Below are 19,968 nucleotides of genomic sequence, written 5' to 3'. Positions count from 1 at the left end.
GCACCGGTCATCCCTATATAGGATCCGAACCCGTGGCGGGAGCGCTGCTGCGCTCCCAGCGTTGCACTCTCCCGAGTGCGCCACGGGCTCGGCCCTTTAACAAATTATTTCTAAGTAGATAGTAACATTTGGATAAGGATGGTTATTTATCCACCCAACTATTTACCTCTGTCATTGGCTGACCTGGAACTTTTCCATCCAGCTCTGAAGATTATTAGGTATCCAGGAGTGTCAACTGGAGTCTGAAGGAGATGTCGGAGCATAAGGTTAATTTGCTTGATGTTCATGGTCACGGCAAGATACTTGCCTTCCTTATCAAAATACTTAACCAAGAGGAGAACATCATCTTAAGTGTTTGGCTTAAAATAGTAATTACCACTTTACTTCTCACTTTACTCATCATTTATATAATAATAAACCCTTGGCTATGTGTGGCCAGTTTAATCATATAACACTCTTGATTTTTATATTTACCAAGCCAAGTAGATAATACAGTCAATGTTGAGAACACTTACTGTCTCCTTGCTTTTTTTGTTGCCTGTTGCATCTTGCAGCCCCAAATATTTCTTAATGACCTCCCAGAAGCTATGGTTTATATGGTGAAAATATTAAGGCAAAATAATGATAGCACTCTGGAGCAATTTATCTTAGGCTGGTATTTTACATCAATGTAAAAGTTGATGGCTGCATCATGAATGAAGGGAAAAGTTGCGAGTAGGGAACAAACTGAAGGGACATCTTTGCACATTCTAACCTAGTTCTTCCCATACACTTTATAATTTAGCTCCAATTCCCAAGACAGCAGAATCACTGTTATTCAAATGTAAACACCAAAGCACTTCCCAAAACACATATAAATGACTGGAAAATTTTCTACTGTTTTTGGTGTCTGTATTCTCAATCTCTTCCATTAACATGCATGCTCATGAAAACTGCAATTGGCCAAGTGACAGTCTATCTAGAGCTGTTTGCTGTTTTTTTATCCTAAATAATCAGTTGCTAGTCCCCACTTACCTTGAGCTGGAAGTGACTATTAGTCCTTTTTATTTTCTTCCTTATTTTTCAGAATCGTAAGCACCACTGTTCTTTCTTAATATCGAAATAAGTTTGTGGCTATTGAAGTGGGAACAGTGAATGCTAGAGGTAACAGTTTTATGCCATGTTGGGGACATGGTTGAGACATTACAGTGGTTTGGGGAGTGGATGGGAAAATGGGGCTATATCAGAAATATTAGAAACATACAAAGTACTGACGGATTATGATTTTTTGGCAGCATGCAGCACTAAAGATTATTTAGTTTACTGCCCACAATTTAGAAAATGAAGAAGCTAGGACTCAGAAACGTCAAGCAGCTTACCCAACATGATACAACTACTTAGAATGCCTGGTTCTTAGTGTGGTATTTTCGTCATTACACCCAGCTTCCCGTGTCTCTGCAACTGGACAGGGTAGGGTGCTTCTGGCATGCAAGGGCAATTATGCTTCGTTTCGCAGCACGTTTGGGTAGGGGTGACCCAAGGCCTCCTTCCTTCCAGGTCAGGAATCATGACAGAAAAAGTGATGGAAAAGCTTTCTCAGAATCCCTTTACCTATCTTCTTTCAACAAGGATAGAAATATTAGCATCTGGTGGCAGCAGGTAAGTCCTGGACTGTCATTTGACACGTTCACTGCCTACTGAAGAGGGTTTATAGTGGCAATAGAAAGAAAGTGTGAGTCCCACTGATTTGCTCCTTTTTTGTCCTAGAGCTTCTCCATGTGGCCCCAATCCTTCTTTTCTCCTACCACTTTCCATTCTTTCTAATGAAATGATGGATGTCAAGTACTTTATGGATTTTACAGCATGCTGATTATATAGTATATAGTCCCAGAGACTCAGGGCATGAAAGCCAGTCAGTAGATATGAAGCTGATTTTATTAAAGTAGTCTCAGAGTGTTGGATATTTTTAACTGAAGAAGAATATATAAAAATGTGTGGCACTGTTGGTTTTTAATGGAGAGTTGGTTCTTTAAATGCATCTTTGATGAAGGTTCTGTGGAATGTAGTCAGTAAACAATTATTGAGTCCCTACTGTGGGACACCCAGTAGACCAGGAGGGAAAGATACAGATAAGACACAAGAAACTTGTACAAATGGGGACGACACACATTATTATTATACATTGTGATAACTGCCATAGTAAAGACCCTGAGTACTATGGCATCAGAGAAAGGTTGGCATTTAAATAAGTTTTGGATCAGGAGTGAAGGACAGCATCCCGGAGAAATTGATTTAAGCTGAGTTTTAAATGAGAAGTAGAAATGAGTCTACAGAGCTGGGGTGCAGTATTTAGGTTGAAGGAACAACCTGCAGAAGTGCAGGGTGTGAAATAATGTATGGCTGATCAGGACACAAATATTGTCACAAAAGAGCAGAGGGTGCACACAGAGGTGGATGAGCTGTGAGATGTGAGGGATAAACATGGCCTAGGTCATGATGCTCTGCTGAACTGGAGCATCTGAAGATTACCCTGATTGCAGTAGGAAAACTGAAGGATTTTAAGCATGAGAGGAACTTAATGAGATTTATGTTTTTTAAAAATTGCTTGTCTCTGCACTCTTCTTGGCACATTTTTATTGTGGTAAAATATTTATATATATGTATATCATGAGATTTGTCATTTGAACCATTTNAGGACACAAGTATTGTCACAAAAGAGCAGAGGGTGCACACAGAGGTGGATGAGCTGTGAGATGTGAGGGATAAACATGGCCTAGGTCATGATGCTCTGCTGAACTGGAGCATCTGAAGATTACCCTGATTGCAGTAGGAAAACTGAAGGATTTTAAGCATGAGAGGAACTTAATGAGATTTATGTTTTTTAAAAATTGCTTGTCTCTGCACTCTTCTTGGCACATTTTTATTGTGGTAAAATATTTATATATATGTATATCATGAGATTTGTCATTTGAACCATTTGATCAGATTTATGTTTTTTAAAAATTGCTTGTCTCTGCACTCTTCTTGGCACATTTTTTATTGTGGTAAAATATTTATATATATGTATATCATGAGATTTGTCATTTGAACCATTTATAAGTAAGTGTACAATTCATTGGCATCAATGACATTCACAGTGTTGTGAACCATCACCACTGTCTATTCTCAAAAATTTTTTATCACCTCCAGCAGAAACTCTGTGCCTGTTGAAATACAACTCCCCATCCTCTTTCCCCACAGCCTCTGGTAACCCCTTGTCTACTTTTTGGCTCCATGGATTTGCCTATTTTAGATATTTCACACAAGTAGAATCAAATGAAATTTGTCCTTTTGTGTCTGGCTTATTTCACTTAGTGTAATGTCTTCAGGTTTTGTCCATGTTGTTGCGTGTGTCGGAATTTCATTCCTTTTTATGGCTGAATATTATTCCATTGTATGTATATGCTATATTTTGTTTATTCATTCATCTGTTGATGGACACTTGGGTTGTCTCCACTTTTTGGCTATTGTGAATACTGGTGCTATGAGCACTGGTGTACCAATACCTGTTTGGGTCCCTTCTTTCAGTTCTTTTGGGTATATATCTAGAATTGGAATTGCCACATCATATGGTAATTCTATTTAGTTTTTGTAATTCTCTTTAGTTTTTGAGAATCCATTAAACTGTTTTCCACAGTGGCTCCATCCTTTTATATTCCCACTAACAGTGTACGAGGGTTCCAATTTCTCCACATCTTTGCTGATAATTATTATTTTCGACTTTTTATTATAGCAATCCTAGTATAGGTGTGAAGTGGTACAGATTTACCTTTTCAAAGAATCACTCTGGAAACAGCATGGAGGATGGGCTGACGGAGGGAAACCCAGCAGGCAAAGAGAACAGCTGAGAGGCTTTTGCTAGGTTTTCTGAGCACTGGTCTAAGTGAGTGGCCCTGGACAGGAAGGGACATAGGACACATCTAGAAATAGAATCTCTAAGACTTCACGATTGTTGGTTGGAGAGAGAGAGAGAATATAAAAAGTGGTCAAGTTTTCTGACATGGGCTCCTAGATGGATGGTGGTATTTTTGTTTACTGAGATTGAGGGAAAGATGATGAGTTCAGCTTTGGACACACCAAGAATGGGACATCAAGAACGCGATTGGACATGAGGATCCGGAACTCAGGGCTGAGGCCTGGCCTGGAGATGGAGATTCAGACATCACGAGTGTCCAGGAAGGAATTGAAGTGGTGGATGTGGACGACGTCACTGGGAGAAGTGTGTGGAGAGGGCAGACTAGGGGGCTGAGCACAAACCCTGGGGGCACAGGGATTTAAAGACAGTAAGAGTGGGAGGGGAAGCTTACCTGAAATGTGAGGAGGCGTGGCTCGGAGGGGGAGCCATAGCTCAGAAACCAAAGGAAGCAGGTTTGAAAAAGAAAGATGCGTGGAAAGTGGCAAATCTGGAGAAATTCTTGACATTGCATCTGCTTCTAGCTCATTTGTCTTTGGTTAGCTTAGGGAGATTGCCTATATTTCATTCAAAATGCAGTGGAAGTAGTTTTCAAGGAGAGCTTGCAATGTGTTTTGAAAAAAATCATGTTACTGTAATGTAAGATGCTACACTGAGAAAATGCATCTAAGTAATATGAACAATATTAATATGAGAACGCTTTGTAAAAATATTATAACTATAGATCAAATGCCAGAATGGAAAAAATATACACATAGTGAATTTACTAATTATCTAGGTTTGTGCTGCAAGCAAATGAATTGTTTGGCTAACAAAATTATACTTTTATTCTATCCTACCAGGGACTATTAAATAAAAGTGCATGTGGAATTCATTAGTACAATATATTTGGATTTCACTAAGGAGGAAAGTTCATTTGCCTGAGTTTATTTGCCAGAATACCAATAAACAAAGCGAAAGCATGATTTGCAAAAGCCAAAGTTTCCTTTTCGAAATTGAAGTGATGTAAATGTATACAAGGATGCTTTTAAAAGTTCATGGAAAAATTCGTATTATCTTTCAATTCTATTTTTCCATAAACTTTTTGCAGTATCCTCTTATATAATTCCAAACAATTAGGAAGAAAATCATTTACCTGTATAATTATTTTCTGTTTTATTCCTTTAATATGAAGTCAGGCTAAAAAGAGAAAAGAGAAAAGAAGCTGACTTACCTGACCCTCTTTTGCTTCCGCGAAGCTGTGTGTACCAACCACAGAGCAGACTGACAGTGATGAGAGAAACAGCAAGATGTAGCGGAAGCCTCACCAGCCTGCATAGAATAAACTTCCCCTGGTCTCTTATTACTTATGTGACCTCGAACAGTCATTCACTTTACTGGGCCTCCATTCCTTCATCCATAAAATGGGGATAGTAATAACTACGTCACTGTGTCATGAGGATCAAATAACATGTGAAAACATTTTTGATAAAGTACTATAAGTATGAAAATTATTCTTTATTTAGAGAGTGAGAAGGAAAAGCACCATTTGATTAAGGCTTTAACTTAGTTGTCCTTTCTGTTTGGAATATTTATAAACATCTCTTTATAAATCATATTAGATTTTCTATAAATATCATTGTTATCTTTTTAAGTAGAAAAATATTATTAAAAGCTCAAATAAGAAGAGTTCAGATGAATAAAATAGTTCAAAGGTAGGTCATGTTTTTTTCAAAGCCTGGAAAATGAAGTAGAAAAATATTATTAAAAGCTCAAATAAGAGAGTTCAGATGAATAAAATAGTTCAAAGGTAGGTCATGTTTTTTTCAAAGCCTGGAAAATGATCATTGTTAAGTCTTTCAAGAGGGAAATTTGGTAAGATGAATCAGAAGGCTTAAAATAATAATCCATAAATTGTACTTCTAGGGATTTATCCTAGGAAATTATCAAAGATGCAAACACCACAATATTATTAGCCATATTATTTAAAATGTTGAAAATATTAGAATATTGAAATATCCAACAATAGCAGATAATTTAATAAATTATGGTATAGCTAATCAATGGACCACTATTTACTCACTTCAAATCATGTTTTCCACGAATATTTGATGTTATAGTGTTAAGTGAATAAGACAAATTTGGAAAGTTATATACTAAGATCTGAATTTCATTTATTATGTATGTAGAACACAGAAATATCTACACAACTACACTGCACACAAACAGCCCATGGCTAAGTGAAATAGTCAAAACTATTTTTTTCTGTGTATCTCCATGTTTAGAAAAGAGACTGGAAAGAGACACATTAGAGTGTTAACTCTAGAATATTTCCAGGTGGGATTATAGGTGCTTTTCCCTGAATTTTTCCAATTCTCCCCCCGCCCCATGATACATTGGGAAATATATTTTTTAAAAGTACATATCTAAAAAACTACTCAGCCTGCATAATTTTTTCATGTTGAAGATTTTCTATCTCCATCAGTGTATTTCATTTCCATACTGATCTGGTAAGTATATTTCTGATGCTAGGGACTATATTAATGTGAAAACTAATATTATTGGCAAGTGATTAGAGTTTCCAGTATTCAGTAATATTTCTTACCATCCTGATGGATTTTTAGCAAGATAAATTCCTTTTGATTAAAGGTCTAAAATTCTTATCATGTTTTCAGTCTATTTGAATATAGCTGTCATAAATGTTTGGTTAAGGCATTAATTGTTTTACAAAAAAACCTTTATTTTATTTAATGTTATTTCTATGAAAATTTTATTCTTTCTCAAGATTGGCATGAGGTTATTTCTAAGTAGAGCACCAGTTATTGTTCATCATCAGCATAGATTTTGTTCCCCTGATGGGCAGGGGGTCACCTGTCACCTTTAATAGGAAAGCAACTCATATAGACAGTAATAATCATTTCAGATTATTAAGTGCTCAAGCTAGCATTTATAGCTAAAGATTCAATAGGAATTAGGATGATTTGGTTTAATCTTACATTTATTTCTCTCTCAAGAATCATAGAAAGGCTATTTCATGTAGTTTGGTACTTTATCCTGCTTTTTTGTAGAGTGGAAGATGGTGAACAACATGTAAAAATGAGTCCTTAAGGTACATTGATCTGTTGAGACGGCACATGGTGGGTGGAAGGGGTTGCCCGTGCAGACCTTTGGCCACAGTTCAAGGTGATGTCAGGATGGAATGGATTCGTGAATAGTAGGTTTTCCTCTACTGTCATGCCCTGAGAAGCAGTGTTATCAGATACCTGCTACCTTACTTTTCTGTCTACTTGAATAACATTTTGGCTTTGGTGCCTTTAAATTTCTCTTAGAATAGCTGTTTATTAAAAACAAGTATTATTTTCTTGAAGTACTAGAGAAAAACTGACATGCTATAAACCAATCAATTACTTATGAGGACACCTGATTATTAGAAATTCATCATCATAAATTCTTTGATTATTTCAACATATTCTTTCAACAACAAGATGTTTTTCTACATCTGGCAACATGGCCAGATCTGAGTATTGCTTTTTTTCCATGTATTCTATTTTCTGATATGATTCCACAAAATACTGCCATGGCTCAAAGTAGCAGTAACCATATACAGAATTAAGAGCCAGAGCCCTGATAAATTATTAAGCAGAGAACCAGCCTCTGGATAAATATGTCTTTTCTTAATAAAATCCTCCAGAAATCTTTTCCAGTGTGGCTCCTTAAGTAAAGTACCTTATTTGGAAACTGGTTATTTCGCCCTCCTCGGAGTTTCCTAGCTCCCAACATCATCACGCATTGTTCCCCACAGCGGTCTTGCTCCCGCCTTGCTCCCATCTCCCTCCAGATCCTGGCTCTGAGAGAGCCCCCTCCTTCCTCTGTGCATTCCTGAAGTCAGGAACCTCTGCCCATTGCTGCTGTCCCTCCTGATGGGTAACTGGTAGAAAGAAGAGGTGATCATTCTAGCAAGAGTAGAACTACAACATTCTTTTAACCATGACGTTTTAATCTAAAAATTGCTCCTGAATAGACCAAAGTTTGACTAGACAACTGAATTTTATGTAATTATACATGCAATTTGAATTTCATCCAGTTCACCCAAAAGTATATATTCTGTTCCAGGAGTGGCATGGCCAAAAGGGTGAATGGCTGGGGAGCGGGAAGTGTTCGCTCCACCGGTGCCCCTCCCTGACCTCGCCACATGTTCTCTTTTATGAGGAAAAATTATATTTCCTTTCATCTAATTTAAAGTCTGTAAAAACAGGTCAGGGCAAGTCTTTTACTTATCCTCTTTCCCATCCGTTTGTTCCCTTAAACTCTTCTTATATAGAAATACTAGATTTGCCATGATCTGCATGTGGGAGAAAGAGACAAATGTTTATAGCTGAGTGTAAGAACTAAAACACAGCATAATTCTTGAAATCTAAGGTATACTTTTCCTCTCTCTACATTTTATCATCTGTGAATTGTCGTATTAGCAGCATTTTTCCTTCCTTGTGATTCATTAAGTAAGAGTGCATTTTACAACTGATGGTGTCTTGGATTTGATGAGACCTGGTAGAGCTATGAAAGGGACTGAGGTAGCAAACAGACGGGGGTGTAATCATGCAGCAGTCAGGGAAGTCTTCCCAGAAGCATAACTGAGCTGAGTTTTGAAGAATAGGATTTTTCCAAGAATATACGAGGGAATGACATTCCAAGCCCGGAAAAGAGCAAGGCATAGAGGAGATGTGAGCCAACGTAGCATGTTTGAGGATCAGCAAGTCATTGGGCACTGCTACCATGTGACATTGGGAGCAGTCAGGGAAACACATGGAGAGATGGAACTGTAGATGGAGGCATGAGCCAGGCAGGCCACGGAGACCCTTGGCTGTAGTTAGAGAGTTTGGCATTCCTCTCGGGCAGTGCGCACGTGCTGAGCAGTTCCATGCAGTGGCATTAGATGATTTGATTTGTCTTAGAATGATGATTCTGGAAATCCTGGAGATAGACTGGACGAGGAAAACACTCAAGGAAAGAACATCAGTTTAAAAAGGCTTTGGGGGTAATGCAGTGAGCCTAAAGTGGGGCAGTGCCAGAGTGATGGAGAGGAGACATATTTAAAAAGTATTTTCACAACTAGAGTCTACAGAATTTTGGCATTTTCTCTTCAGAGTGGAGAATGAGTCTAGTTGTGTCACCAACCAAAAGAAATCCTATAGAAGGAAGAGTGAGTCAGGAGTAGTGGAGGAAGGAGAATTGGAATGGGGTGAACTGCAGCGAATGCATTCGGTTTGGGATTTCTTGAGTTTTAGGTGCTCGTGATTCATTTAGGTGCATAATTCCAGTTCCAAAGATTGGGAGCTTGGTGAAGTATGAATGAGACAGGAATTTAGTGGTAGGTAGCTGATGAGTAGTTGTCAAGCTTTATGGGGGCATGAACTCTCTCAGGGGGAACTATGGACTGAGGAGAGTGGTGCCACGCGGGGATCTGGGTGCACATCAGCACCTAAGGACAGAGGGAGAGCGGGGTGAGGAGACTGAGGGGACTGAGCGAGGACGGAGGTGGAGATGAGGAGGAGGAGGAGGAGGAGAGGTTATAGGAGCCAGGCCAGAATGAGGAACATCAACAGTGGCAAATTTAAGGCGAGGATCCTCAAGGGATTGCACGAGGTAAGGGTGATGTTGGCTGGGATCGTTTTAGTGGGGCAGGCAGGGGCTGTGGCAGCTTGATTGTCAAGTTGCAGAAGTGCCTAGGGAGTGAAAGGTTGAGAGGAGACTGCAGTCTTTCAGGAGGCTTGCTGAGCAGGAAGAAAACAACTGGAATTAGGGAAAGGGTTTTTCTAGAGGGGACAGACTTGAGCATGTTACAGACCCATGATGAGGAGCTGTGACAAGGCAGTTAAGATGCTGATAACTGTTTATGCAAATCCCAGAGAGGAGCTAGCTTTGAACAGGATACTCATCTCTTTCTCTAAGACTGGAGGGAGGTAGAAAGCAGTCTTAGTTCTGGAAGATTTCAGGAACTAAGGAAAGAAGGGATTGATCAAGGGTTAGTGGATGGGGGGTAACAGAAATGTGAATTTTATGAGTGGCATTCCTGTTCCCAGCAACTCTTTCCTCTTCCCCGAATGGCAGCTGCAGGGTGAAGCTGGCAGGAAGAACTGTGTTGCTTGCTGGGCTTGGCACCTGCTCCAGGGAGCGCCTCTGGGGTGACTGTGAGTCAGATGAATGTTAAATATAAAGAAGGCTCCTCTTTCCTCCTAGAGAAGCTCACAGCCAAACCGAAAAGCGGAGGAGGGATAAGATGAATAACCTGATTGAAGAACTGTCTGCGATGATCCCTCAATGCAATCCCATGGCACGTAAACTGGACAAACTTACAGTTTTGAGAATGGCTGTCCAACACTTGAAATCTTTAAAAGGTGGGTTTGAAAACGGCATCCACACTTAGACATGTGAATTTTTCTCTACAGTTGAGGTCTCTGGTTGATTTGGTTTGTTATTATCAATTATTGAAATTCTATATGAATGCATTGTTCAGCTTTATAGGCATTAATTTTGATCTTTGTCCATAGTCTGCCGTACATACCTTCCAATACTGCATAAGTTCAGAAGTGTAGTATTAATTATTATAATTTTAAGTTATTAGGAGATTTCTATTGTTTGAAAAGAAAATCTCCTTAAATACTGCAATTTCTCTTAAAACTTGATTCAGATTTATCAGTAGTAACTTTTGTGTCCCACCTTACTATTCTAAGGTATTGTCACATATATTGGACATTGGTTGAAGGAGGTCTTTAGCCATTGCCTCTTGGTATGTACATGATCATTTCTTTTTTATTTTTTTAATAGTTTAAAAAAATTTTTTAAATTTAGTTGAAACATTGATTGTACATATTTACGGGGTACATAGTAATAATTTAATACATGTATACAATGTGTAGTGGTCAAATTAAAGTAGTTAGCAAATTCTTAATTGCAAAAATGTATTGTTTCTTGGTGATGAGAACATTTAATCTCCTCTTTTTTAGCCATTTGTTAATTATAGTTGCCTAGCACTACTGTACACCAATAGAACTTATGATTATTTCTGACTTGAGCAGTTCCCCAACTTGAGCTTGAATTTTAAATCGAAGTGGAATATAAATGCATGTGTGTGTATGTATAGTAGAAATCACATCTGGTTTAAGAGTAATCCCAGTCCAACCTGGGGGGCAGGTAATGGAAGTAAGTTGAGTTTTAAATACACTAATGTTTATGACATGAATTTATATAGCCAAGATAAGACCTGGCAGACCACAGAGAAGACTCTGAAAGTTCAGATTTGTAAAGATCTAAAAGATTATAGTGAAATTTGGCTCAAAAAGTATAAAAAGGAATGAACAAAGGATGACAGAGAGTCTCAGTTTAGATCCGTGTCCTTCACTGCATGCCAGGAAAAGGAGAATCTACTTTAGGGAAAAAGGAAATTATATGGGCACAATACAGGGACTATGCCAAGTCAAATTAAAGTGGCTTAGAGGAGAGCAGTATTAACCTGGACTCCTGCTGCTACCTTTTGGGAACGTGATGGAAGATTTTATTTTTTATAACAGCGTATTGTGAAATAAGATGCTCTTTTACCCACAGCTGGGGCTTGCATAATTTGCATGCAGTATTTCTCTTAAGTCTTTCAGCAATGAAAATTCGCAGTTTCAGCTGAGGTCATTTGATTGCAACCCTGAAATTACCCAAGTATTTTCACAGCAGCAATTTCCTGAGGGAGGGGAACCTAAGGGAAAAGCCGTGAATCAGTCAACTAGTTCCACAAATGTGAATTGAACTACTTTCCCGTTCTCTGCTGGGGATATAGAAATGAATGAGGCAAGGTCTCTGCCCTCTACAGGTTCATGGTCTGACAAGGAAGACAGACCCATGAAGACGTGGTTGCAGCCTGGTGTGATAAATGTTACAGCAGAGGTATGAGTGAGATAGGAGGCTGTGGAGGCTCAGCAGAGAGGAGGCACTTTCTAAATCCAGAGGGGATTCCTTGGAAGGGTGTAGATTTCACCATTTGCTCTTCTACGCAGAAGTGAGGTGCTCAAGTAGTCACCCACATCCCAGCCAGTGCTGCTCACAAGTGAGATGACCTAAGGCAACTGGATCTGCATTCCAGTGCACTTTACCACGGTATACCCAGACTTGCTCAGCAAAAGCTTAGAAGTGGGCTCATCAGTGGGCTGCCTGTCGATCATGTTATTTTGGTCCATAGCTTAATTACTTTAAAGGCAGAAGGATGGTAAAATGATTTTTTTTCACTACACTCTACAGCAGTGCTTTTCAAACTATCTGGTGAAGGACAATTTCCCACACCCCCACCTGCCCAGTACGTTGTAAAATGCAGTTAGTTACTGGGAAAATGACCATGAACTTGGATAGCACAAAAATGTTAACATTTCTATTAAAGTGTCTTAATCCTTGTTCTTGATTCCTGTCCTCATTTCACCATGGTCTGCTGAAGAAATGGCTCTGCAGACCATATTTGGAGTAGCCCTGCCCTGCAGCCTGAGTTTTCAGAGAGCCCATGGGTGTTCTGCGTCTGCTGTCTCAATACCCGGGGGCAGGAGAGCGTAGCCATGTGGGTCCTGGAGGTAGACCTCCTGGTTCAAATCCTGGGTCCCTGACTTAATATCTGTGTGACCTACTCAAGTTGTTCAACATTCTTATCTTCAATTCCACATCTGTAGAATAGGGATAGGCATTTTTCATGGGGTTGTTAAGAGCAAAGAATAGTGCATAGAAACTGCTAGCACAGTGTTCTTTAATGGGGGAGGCGGTGGTAAGAGCATTAGTAGTAGTTATTGTCATTTTGATCTTTTTTTTTATTTGAACCTAATGAACATTGTGAAAAAGGTAAGGATCATGTTGTCTTGTTTGTCTTGCCATCAGAAATATGAGAGCCAAATTGTTACCCCTGGTGGGCAGGTGCATTCTATCGCCCAGCCTCACCTCACTTCAGTTCTGCTCTTACACCCTCCTTTTCTCTTTGGCACGTCCTCACTCACGTGCCTAGTCAGGGTTCACCCATTCAGGCTGATTTACACCGACAGCGACAGCGTTGCCCCAGCTTCATTCTGCTATGCGTGCTCTGCCAGTCTTGCTTCAGGCCAGACCTGGAAATGTCACAGCTTTGGTCACAATCAATTTATTGCTGTACCCTGGCCTAGCACTCAGAGTCTGCATCTTTCACCCTTTTCTCAGCTTCCTCCTGCTGTCGTCCTACCAGGCTCCTGTGTAGTCATAATACCACCAGGAAATCATTTGGGAGAGTTCTTTGAGGCTTAGGATGAAGATCGAGTTCAACAGAAAAGATTTTCTTTTGCCTATGCCAGGCTCTTAGGGGTGCTACAAGTCTGGGAAAACTTTACCAGATCATAGCAGGAGGTGTTTTTCATTTTCTGGTCTCTCTCTGCTCTCCTCCCAGCACCCTCCCCACCCTTAGGTAATTATGAGTTTGGGCTGCAAATCTGTCCAAGGGCCAGTTTGTGGTTAAAATGTCTCAGGGTGTTACTCCACCTTTCTCTTGCAAAAGCAACTTTTCTTGCATTCCCCGGGAGGAGGCGATTGGGGTTAGGGAGGGTTGGGGAGTATCAGGGAGGGAAAAATTGATTTACTTCTGAGGTGCCCTTGCCCTGGGGATGTGCACCTTGGCTTTGTGGACTGTTTGTGGTTAAAATGTCTCAGGGTGTTACTCCACCTTTCTCTTGCAAAAGCAACTTTTCTTGCATTCCCCAGGAGGAGGCGATTGGGGTTAGGGAGGGTTGGGGAGTATCAGGGAGGGAAAAAATTGATTTACTTCTGAGGTGCCCTTGCCCTGGGGATGTGCACCTTGGCTTTGTGGACTGTCCCCTCCACCCCTGTGTGGCCATGAAGGGCTTTTGCATGTCAGGGTTGGTGGACACCCTCATGACAAATGTGCTTTCGGTGCTTCTCTTACTTCTCTCAGGTCACACTTTTACTGTGGCTTTGGCCTGATAATTCCTTATCATTTTTCCAGCTTTAGAGACTTTAATTTTAGTATAATAACTCTGTGCTAAGGGCTTAAAATAAATTATTTCATTTATATCTTAAACATTTTTGTATATTATCAGGACAGAGTTCTCCATATGGTCATTAAAGAAGTTTTCTTACTTGAAAATCCTGTGAATCCACACATTGGTTTAGAATTCCACAATCTCCCCATTCAGGATAATTCATACAATAAGTTTTAATAAGCTAAGAAATGGTCAAGATAATGATATAGATTCTCAAATATTGTCACATGTGCATTTTATTATGATGCTTCTTTTTTTATATACAGCTCTTGCTCTCCATATGTTTGAGTATAAAAGGATTAGTAGTTTTAAGAATTCATAATATAAAAGCAAGAAATTGTAATCTGGTAATAATGAAGAAAGAAAATGACTACAGAAGATGTTTTAGAACATGCTAAAGAGAAAATGCCATCACCATCGTTGTCGTCAACAACAGCAGCAGTAGTGCTCACGTTCATTGAGCATTTACTGTATTTCCCTCTCTACCATATTTTTGATAACCTTTTGATTTGTCTGTTTTTAGGCATGGCAAATTCTTATGTAGGAGATAATTATAGACCTTCCTTTATTCAGGATAATGAGCTCGGGCATTTAATCCTTAAGGTAAGTAAAGAGATATGTTTGTCCAAGTTGTATTTGTCCTTTCGTTTTTATTCGAATGGGAGGCAGATTTTCTTCAGTTTGCATCCTTCAATTTGTTATAAACATACAGGACTCTATATTATGCCATATTTCCTTTAATATAGAAATTTAAGAGATAGGAGTAACCATGTCTTACTAGTTTAGCTAATGAAAGTAGAAGTGGAAGAAAGGCACTTTCCAAAATATGGGGCAGAGCCCATCTTTAATGCTAAACACCTAATGTAAGTGTATGTAATGTAAGTGTCAGAGGTCATGCATCTCTCAAACTGCAGGGTCCGTTTGGCGCTACTGCTGCCTTCAGAGCCGTCTACCTGGGATCCCAGTCTCTGCAGAAGCCAGTTGCTGCTTGCTTACTGAGTTGCTAGTTGATGCTTTGACCTTTCCATCCTTGTCACTTCATATGTGTGCGTTTTCAGATTCACTAGTCTAGAGGCTTATTTTACGAGGAAAATGTGACCATGCCATTGGCTTATCCTGGCCCCAGGAGGTGATAAGTGTCTCGATAATGTGCTGTGATTACTGGGCTTTAAGCCATAGTCTGAGCAAACAGAAAGATCCTTCATATATCCTTTTGTTCATGTTTCTTTTCATTTTTTAAGAGAGCCACGCTTTTATTTGAACAGCTCATTGTAAATATAGTGTTCCTGACAGGAATACAGAGTTTTGGGTTTTTTTTCGAATAACAAAATAATTGTTAAACATGGGGAAATGTGCAGCTATGCTTTGGAAGAGTTCCTACCAATCTTTAAGTGTTTTTTTATTTTTTCAGTCCTATCTTCATGTAACCCTGGTTCTGCCCCATAGAACACATCTGCCTAATTCCCCTCATGTTTGTTTCCAACTGCTGAAAATTAGTTCAAGGAGATGCCAAGTGGGAGCGCCAAACTCATCCTATGTGTCTATAAATACGCATTTCCACATAGGTGCTTCACAGGGCATTTGTTGGGTTGACCTTATGGGAGTAGCTGATCTATTAGAACTTTTTCAATTTAGTTTTTAATGAGTGATATCATTATTCAAAAAGTGTAAAAAGGTATACAGTGAAATCTCCTAATCCCTTGCTAGTCCCCAATCTTCAAAGTCCCTCTACCTCAGCACATCCACAGGTAATCATTGTTATTGATGTGTGTTGATATCTTTACAGAGTTTCTGTATGCAATATAGAATTTGGTAAAGGCGATTTTTATATTAGAAAATATCTCAATTAAATATTTCATGGCTCAACATTCCATGTCAAAAACATTAGTTTAGACTGGGATTCAATTTGACATTCTGTATAAACTTTTATGTCTTATAAAAATTTCTTTAAATTAATTTTATTAGCTCTGTAACCACTCTGTTAGTTTTATTGCCATAATAATTTCCTCAAAATCTGAATGCGTGTGGGTGAGAGACAGAAGATATTTTAAAATATTCATTTGTATTTTTTTAAATCCTAGACTGCAGAAGGCTTCCTATTTGTGGTTGGATGTGAAAGAGGAAAAATTTTCTTCATTTCTAAATCAGTCTCCAAAATACTTAATTATGATCAGGTATCCAAAACAGGATATTTTCCACACAGTGTCTAATCTTTTGAACAAATACATGATTGGAAGCTTTTTTTCTGAATTCTTTCTTCTATTGGGATGTGGGATTAGGTTCTGCTGAGGTAGAACTCCAAGGAAGGTGGAAAGATATATGGACAGAGTGTGGATTTTTATTAATGCCATTAGTGTTCACTTCTTGACTTTCAGCAAGTCACTTTTACTGAGGCTCAGCTTTCTGCTATGTGGAAATGATGATTATACCTGTCTCTCAAGGTGCGAAGACTAAATAAGGTGCCATATTTGAAAGTGTCTGAAAACAGTGTTAGTCACCCTTCTCTAGTTCCCCCAAAAGACATTATTATTTATTATCTGTAGGCATTACATAACAACGTTCAATCTAATCTCTGGCAACAAACTCTGATATATATCCGTTGTTTAATTCACTTGGAAATTACTTTACTCCCTAATTATTGAATACCATTTAATTTAAACAAGCTACACAGAAACTATAGAACTGAAACTAATCCATCAGAGTGAGTGAACTAGCACCTGCATTCTCATTTAAAATAGAAATCAGATAGACCACAGCTTTGGTCTTGAATAATTCTCATTAGTTCCAGCCTATTTTCCAGTTTCGTATTCATAGATAATGAGTTGAATAACAGAAAAAGAGCTAGTATAAGCCTGTATAGAGAAGGATTGAGAACTAATGAGTCATGTAGCTAATTATAGCTGGTGACACAAAAGTGGCACAAGACCTGATGATTCCTTCTTCTCATAGGTGATGGAGAGCACCACACATGCGCACACACACGCGTGCGCGCGCACACACAGACACACACACACACACACACAGAAAGACAACTGATAATTCAGGGTAGCACCTCAGTTCCAAATTTGTGACATGGAGTCCTAAACCACTGGGTGCTGATGTTGTGTATCAGAGGCCATTTAAGAGACTGGCTGCTCAGGAGGATGTTGGGATTCCCATGATGCAGGATCTGGTCTTCAGCTTTTCAGAATCAGAAACTTGATTTTCTCTAAAGTAGAGAGTCCTTGACATAGATTTATGTTGACCAAACACCAAATAGAGTGATACATAAATTAATTTTTTTTTAAGTGGGAAATATCTAACCACCAGACAGTCCAGCCTACTTGTATCAGCTGGTCCATTTGTTCTGTCTTCTCTAGGAATGTCTACTCGGGTAACATAGGAATTCAAAAGGAGGTGATCATTGTGGGTCAGGGAGGGCTTCACACATCAAGTAGAATGTCTACAAGGCTTGTCAGAAGGGGATCTTCAAGATGAGCAGGGAAGGGGAGGGAGACATTTCAAGCTGGGAGGAGTGTAGGGAGTCCAGGCAATTCGCTGGAGTGGCCAGGGAATTGAGTTTGTAGAGAAGCGGTAATGAATTCTAGGTGAGGAGACCATACAGGCAAAGGCACAGACCTAGGAATGCTCTGCATATTTTGGAGAGGTGGAATGGGAAGTAAGAGGTATTCTGGGTTAGATTTTGTTTTTCAATAGTATGGTAATTTCTTTTTAACCTTATGGTAAATTTTTTTTGTTTATGCCATAAATCACAGATATTTTGTGATAATACAGTCTCTCCTTTTACCAAGGATGATAATGTTTAAAGTAAATCATAATGATTTAAAAGTAACATATGTGAATGGGGGGATGTTAACAAGAGTAACAAAATTTAACAGAATATTAGCAATTAGGTGTTTGTATGTGATTTGTGTATATCCAGGTGTGGTTCTGTATACATGTGTTTTTTTTCTATCTGCAAGTATCACTCTGCCTCTAACTTTGACTAAGTTAATGTCAACACAGTGTAGTGGATGTATCTTTGAGCTTAAGAAAAATCAACCTATAACAAACATGATATTTATCAATATGCCTGTATGATGGAATGTAGAAAAATTATGGTACTGATTTTAAATGAATGTCTACCTATGAATAGGCTAGTTTGACTGGACAAAGCTTATTTGACATCTTACATCCAAAAGATGTTGCCAAAGTAAAGGAACAACTTTCTTCCTCTGATATTTCACAAGAGAAACGAATAGATGCCAAAAGTAAGTGGTCATTTTAGCATGCTTACTGTTTTATGTAAGTAGTACAATTGTTACCTAAAAGTACAGCTATACAGTGTTTTTTAAAAAGTTAGCTAATTAAGTTTTTATTGAGAGGAGAATTATTTAGTAAACTTTACATTTGTCAGCCTCAGAATTTAAAAGAATAAATAACTAGAGAATTCCTGTATTCATTCAGACATATAGAAAAAAATGCATTCATATGAAGATGCTTTGTTTGGGGAAAATGTGATTGCTTCATACTTGCTATTTTTCATATGCAAATAAATTCTTTGCAAAAAAGTATGAATTTGGTTAAAAAATTGCTGGAGTTTTCATTATTTAGCTATATGCTGAGAGACAATTATTCTCTTTATTATATGTGGTAGATGTTCTCAGGATGAAAGACCTTGTATAACTGTGCTTGGGAAGTATAAGTATTCTTTATCTTCTCTAAGAATACTTCTCTGAAAGTGCTTAGTGCCAAGTAATTATCTATAATATAATGATGTTTTATGCCATTTTTTACTGTTATAGTTGAGACTTTTTCCATTTTTTCTTTTAATTTTTATTTCATTTCATTTAAATTAACTTTATTATCTATTCCCTAGGGAAAAATAAAAATAAATTGCAAGTTACCAAAATGTGATTGCTTAACAAATACATTTTCTTGTATGTTTCACTTTGGGGTTTAGTGTAAAATCATGTCATTGCTTTAAATGACCATTTTTTTTTTCAATTTATTAGAAAACTATAATAGATAACCAGAAAATTTAGGAGATAAATATCAAAATTATTTGAAAATATTCTTTCCCACCTATTCTCTTGTCCCCTTCTGCTATGAAAGCTGGTTTGCAAGTTCACAGTAATTTCCACACCAGAAGGACACATGTGCACTCTGGCTCAAGACGATCCTTTTTCTGTCGGATAAAGAGTTGTAAAATCTCTGTCAAAGAAGAACCCAGATACTTACGAAACTCAAGGAAGAAAGGTATCATTATTTTGAAATGTTAAGTGATTGTTAAAGCATGGATATAAGATGAATGTTCTAAATATTTTCTATACAGAAAAAAATAAAATATATGGTCAAGGCAAATCCAGAAGCCCTTATGAAAATAAGATTGTTTTTTTATCCAGAATTAATTAGATTGGCTCATCATATCTTTCAAATTTATCAGGTAATTAATTACATGTTTTCTTTGTTGCCCAAGACTTTAATGGTGCTGTTGAAATTGGAAATGGAGAGCTATCAAATGGAAAAAATGGCAAGAAATGGAAATAAAACTTTTGCTATGAAACTCCATTATTACTTCTTAAAATATAAAAGATCTTTTTTAAAAAGCTTAAATAATATAAGAGCCTGTTTTGATTAATTTTGGTCAGAGTTTCTTAAGATGTTCCAGACATGGTTTTAATTTTCATTATATTGTGATTCTTTGGTAAATATTTTGATTTCTGTTTTCTTGTTATTCTTCATTAGCTGTGTCCTGCAGATATTTACTTTTTGAATTGATTAAACACTCATCTGTTTAACTTAATTGGGAAATTTCAGGGACTGCAAAATGTTTCGTAATGTTTTTGCCTAAGAGTGTATTAAGCTGTTGGATATAGGATTCCTTATGCAAATTTCAGCATGAGATTTGTGTTTCTATCCTTTAAAAGGATATTTATATGGAGCTGCAAGATTCAATTTATTTACAAGATTTGGCCATAATCTTTTTTTTTTTTTTTTTTTTTTTTTTTTTTTTTTTTTTTTTTTTTTGTC

General features: G+C 38.0%; 1 protein-coding gene across 5 annotated transcripts in view; it reads left to right on the top strand.

The window, feature by feature from the left end:
- ARNTL2 (aryl hydrocarbon receptor nuclear translocator-like 2) overlaps positions 1-19,968 on the top strand; it is an 82,030-nt gene that overhangs the window by 32,790 nt on the left and 29,272 nt on the right. For 2 of the 5 annotated variants that reach the window (XM_008569434.1, XM_008569433.1), the window contains exons 3-7: positions 10,148-10,305; positions 14,480-14,559; positions 16,038-16,130; positions 18,092-18,206; positions 19,051-19,194. In XM_008569434.1, the coding sequence (XP_008567656.1) occupies positions 10,148-10,305; positions 14,480-14,559; positions 16,038-16,130; positions 18,092-18,206; positions 19,051-19,194 (590 nt within the window). Of the gene's footprint in view, positions 1-1,536; positions 1,639-6,978; positions 7,020-9,972; positions 9,983-10,147; positions 10,306-14,479; positions 14,560-16,037; positions 16,131-18,091; positions 18,207-19,050; positions 19,195-19,968 lie in introns of all 5 variants that reach the window. The other 3 variants (XM_008569432.1, XM_008569435.1, XM_008569431.1) reach the window with 3 other exon arrangements.

The sequence above is a fragment of the Galeopterus variegatus genome, unplaced genomic scaffold (assembly GCF_000696425.1).
Source record: "Galeopterus variegatus unplaced genomic scaffold, G_variegatus-3.0.2 Scaffold496, whole genome shotgun sequence".
In the NCBI taxonomy this organism is placed as follows: domain Eukaryota; kingdom Metazoa; phylum Chordata; class Mammalia; order Dermoptera; family Cynocephalidae; genus Galeopterus; species Galeopterus variegatus.
Note: the sequence above shows the minus strand (reverse complement) of the source record. Positions and strands in the feature narration are given on the sequence as shown.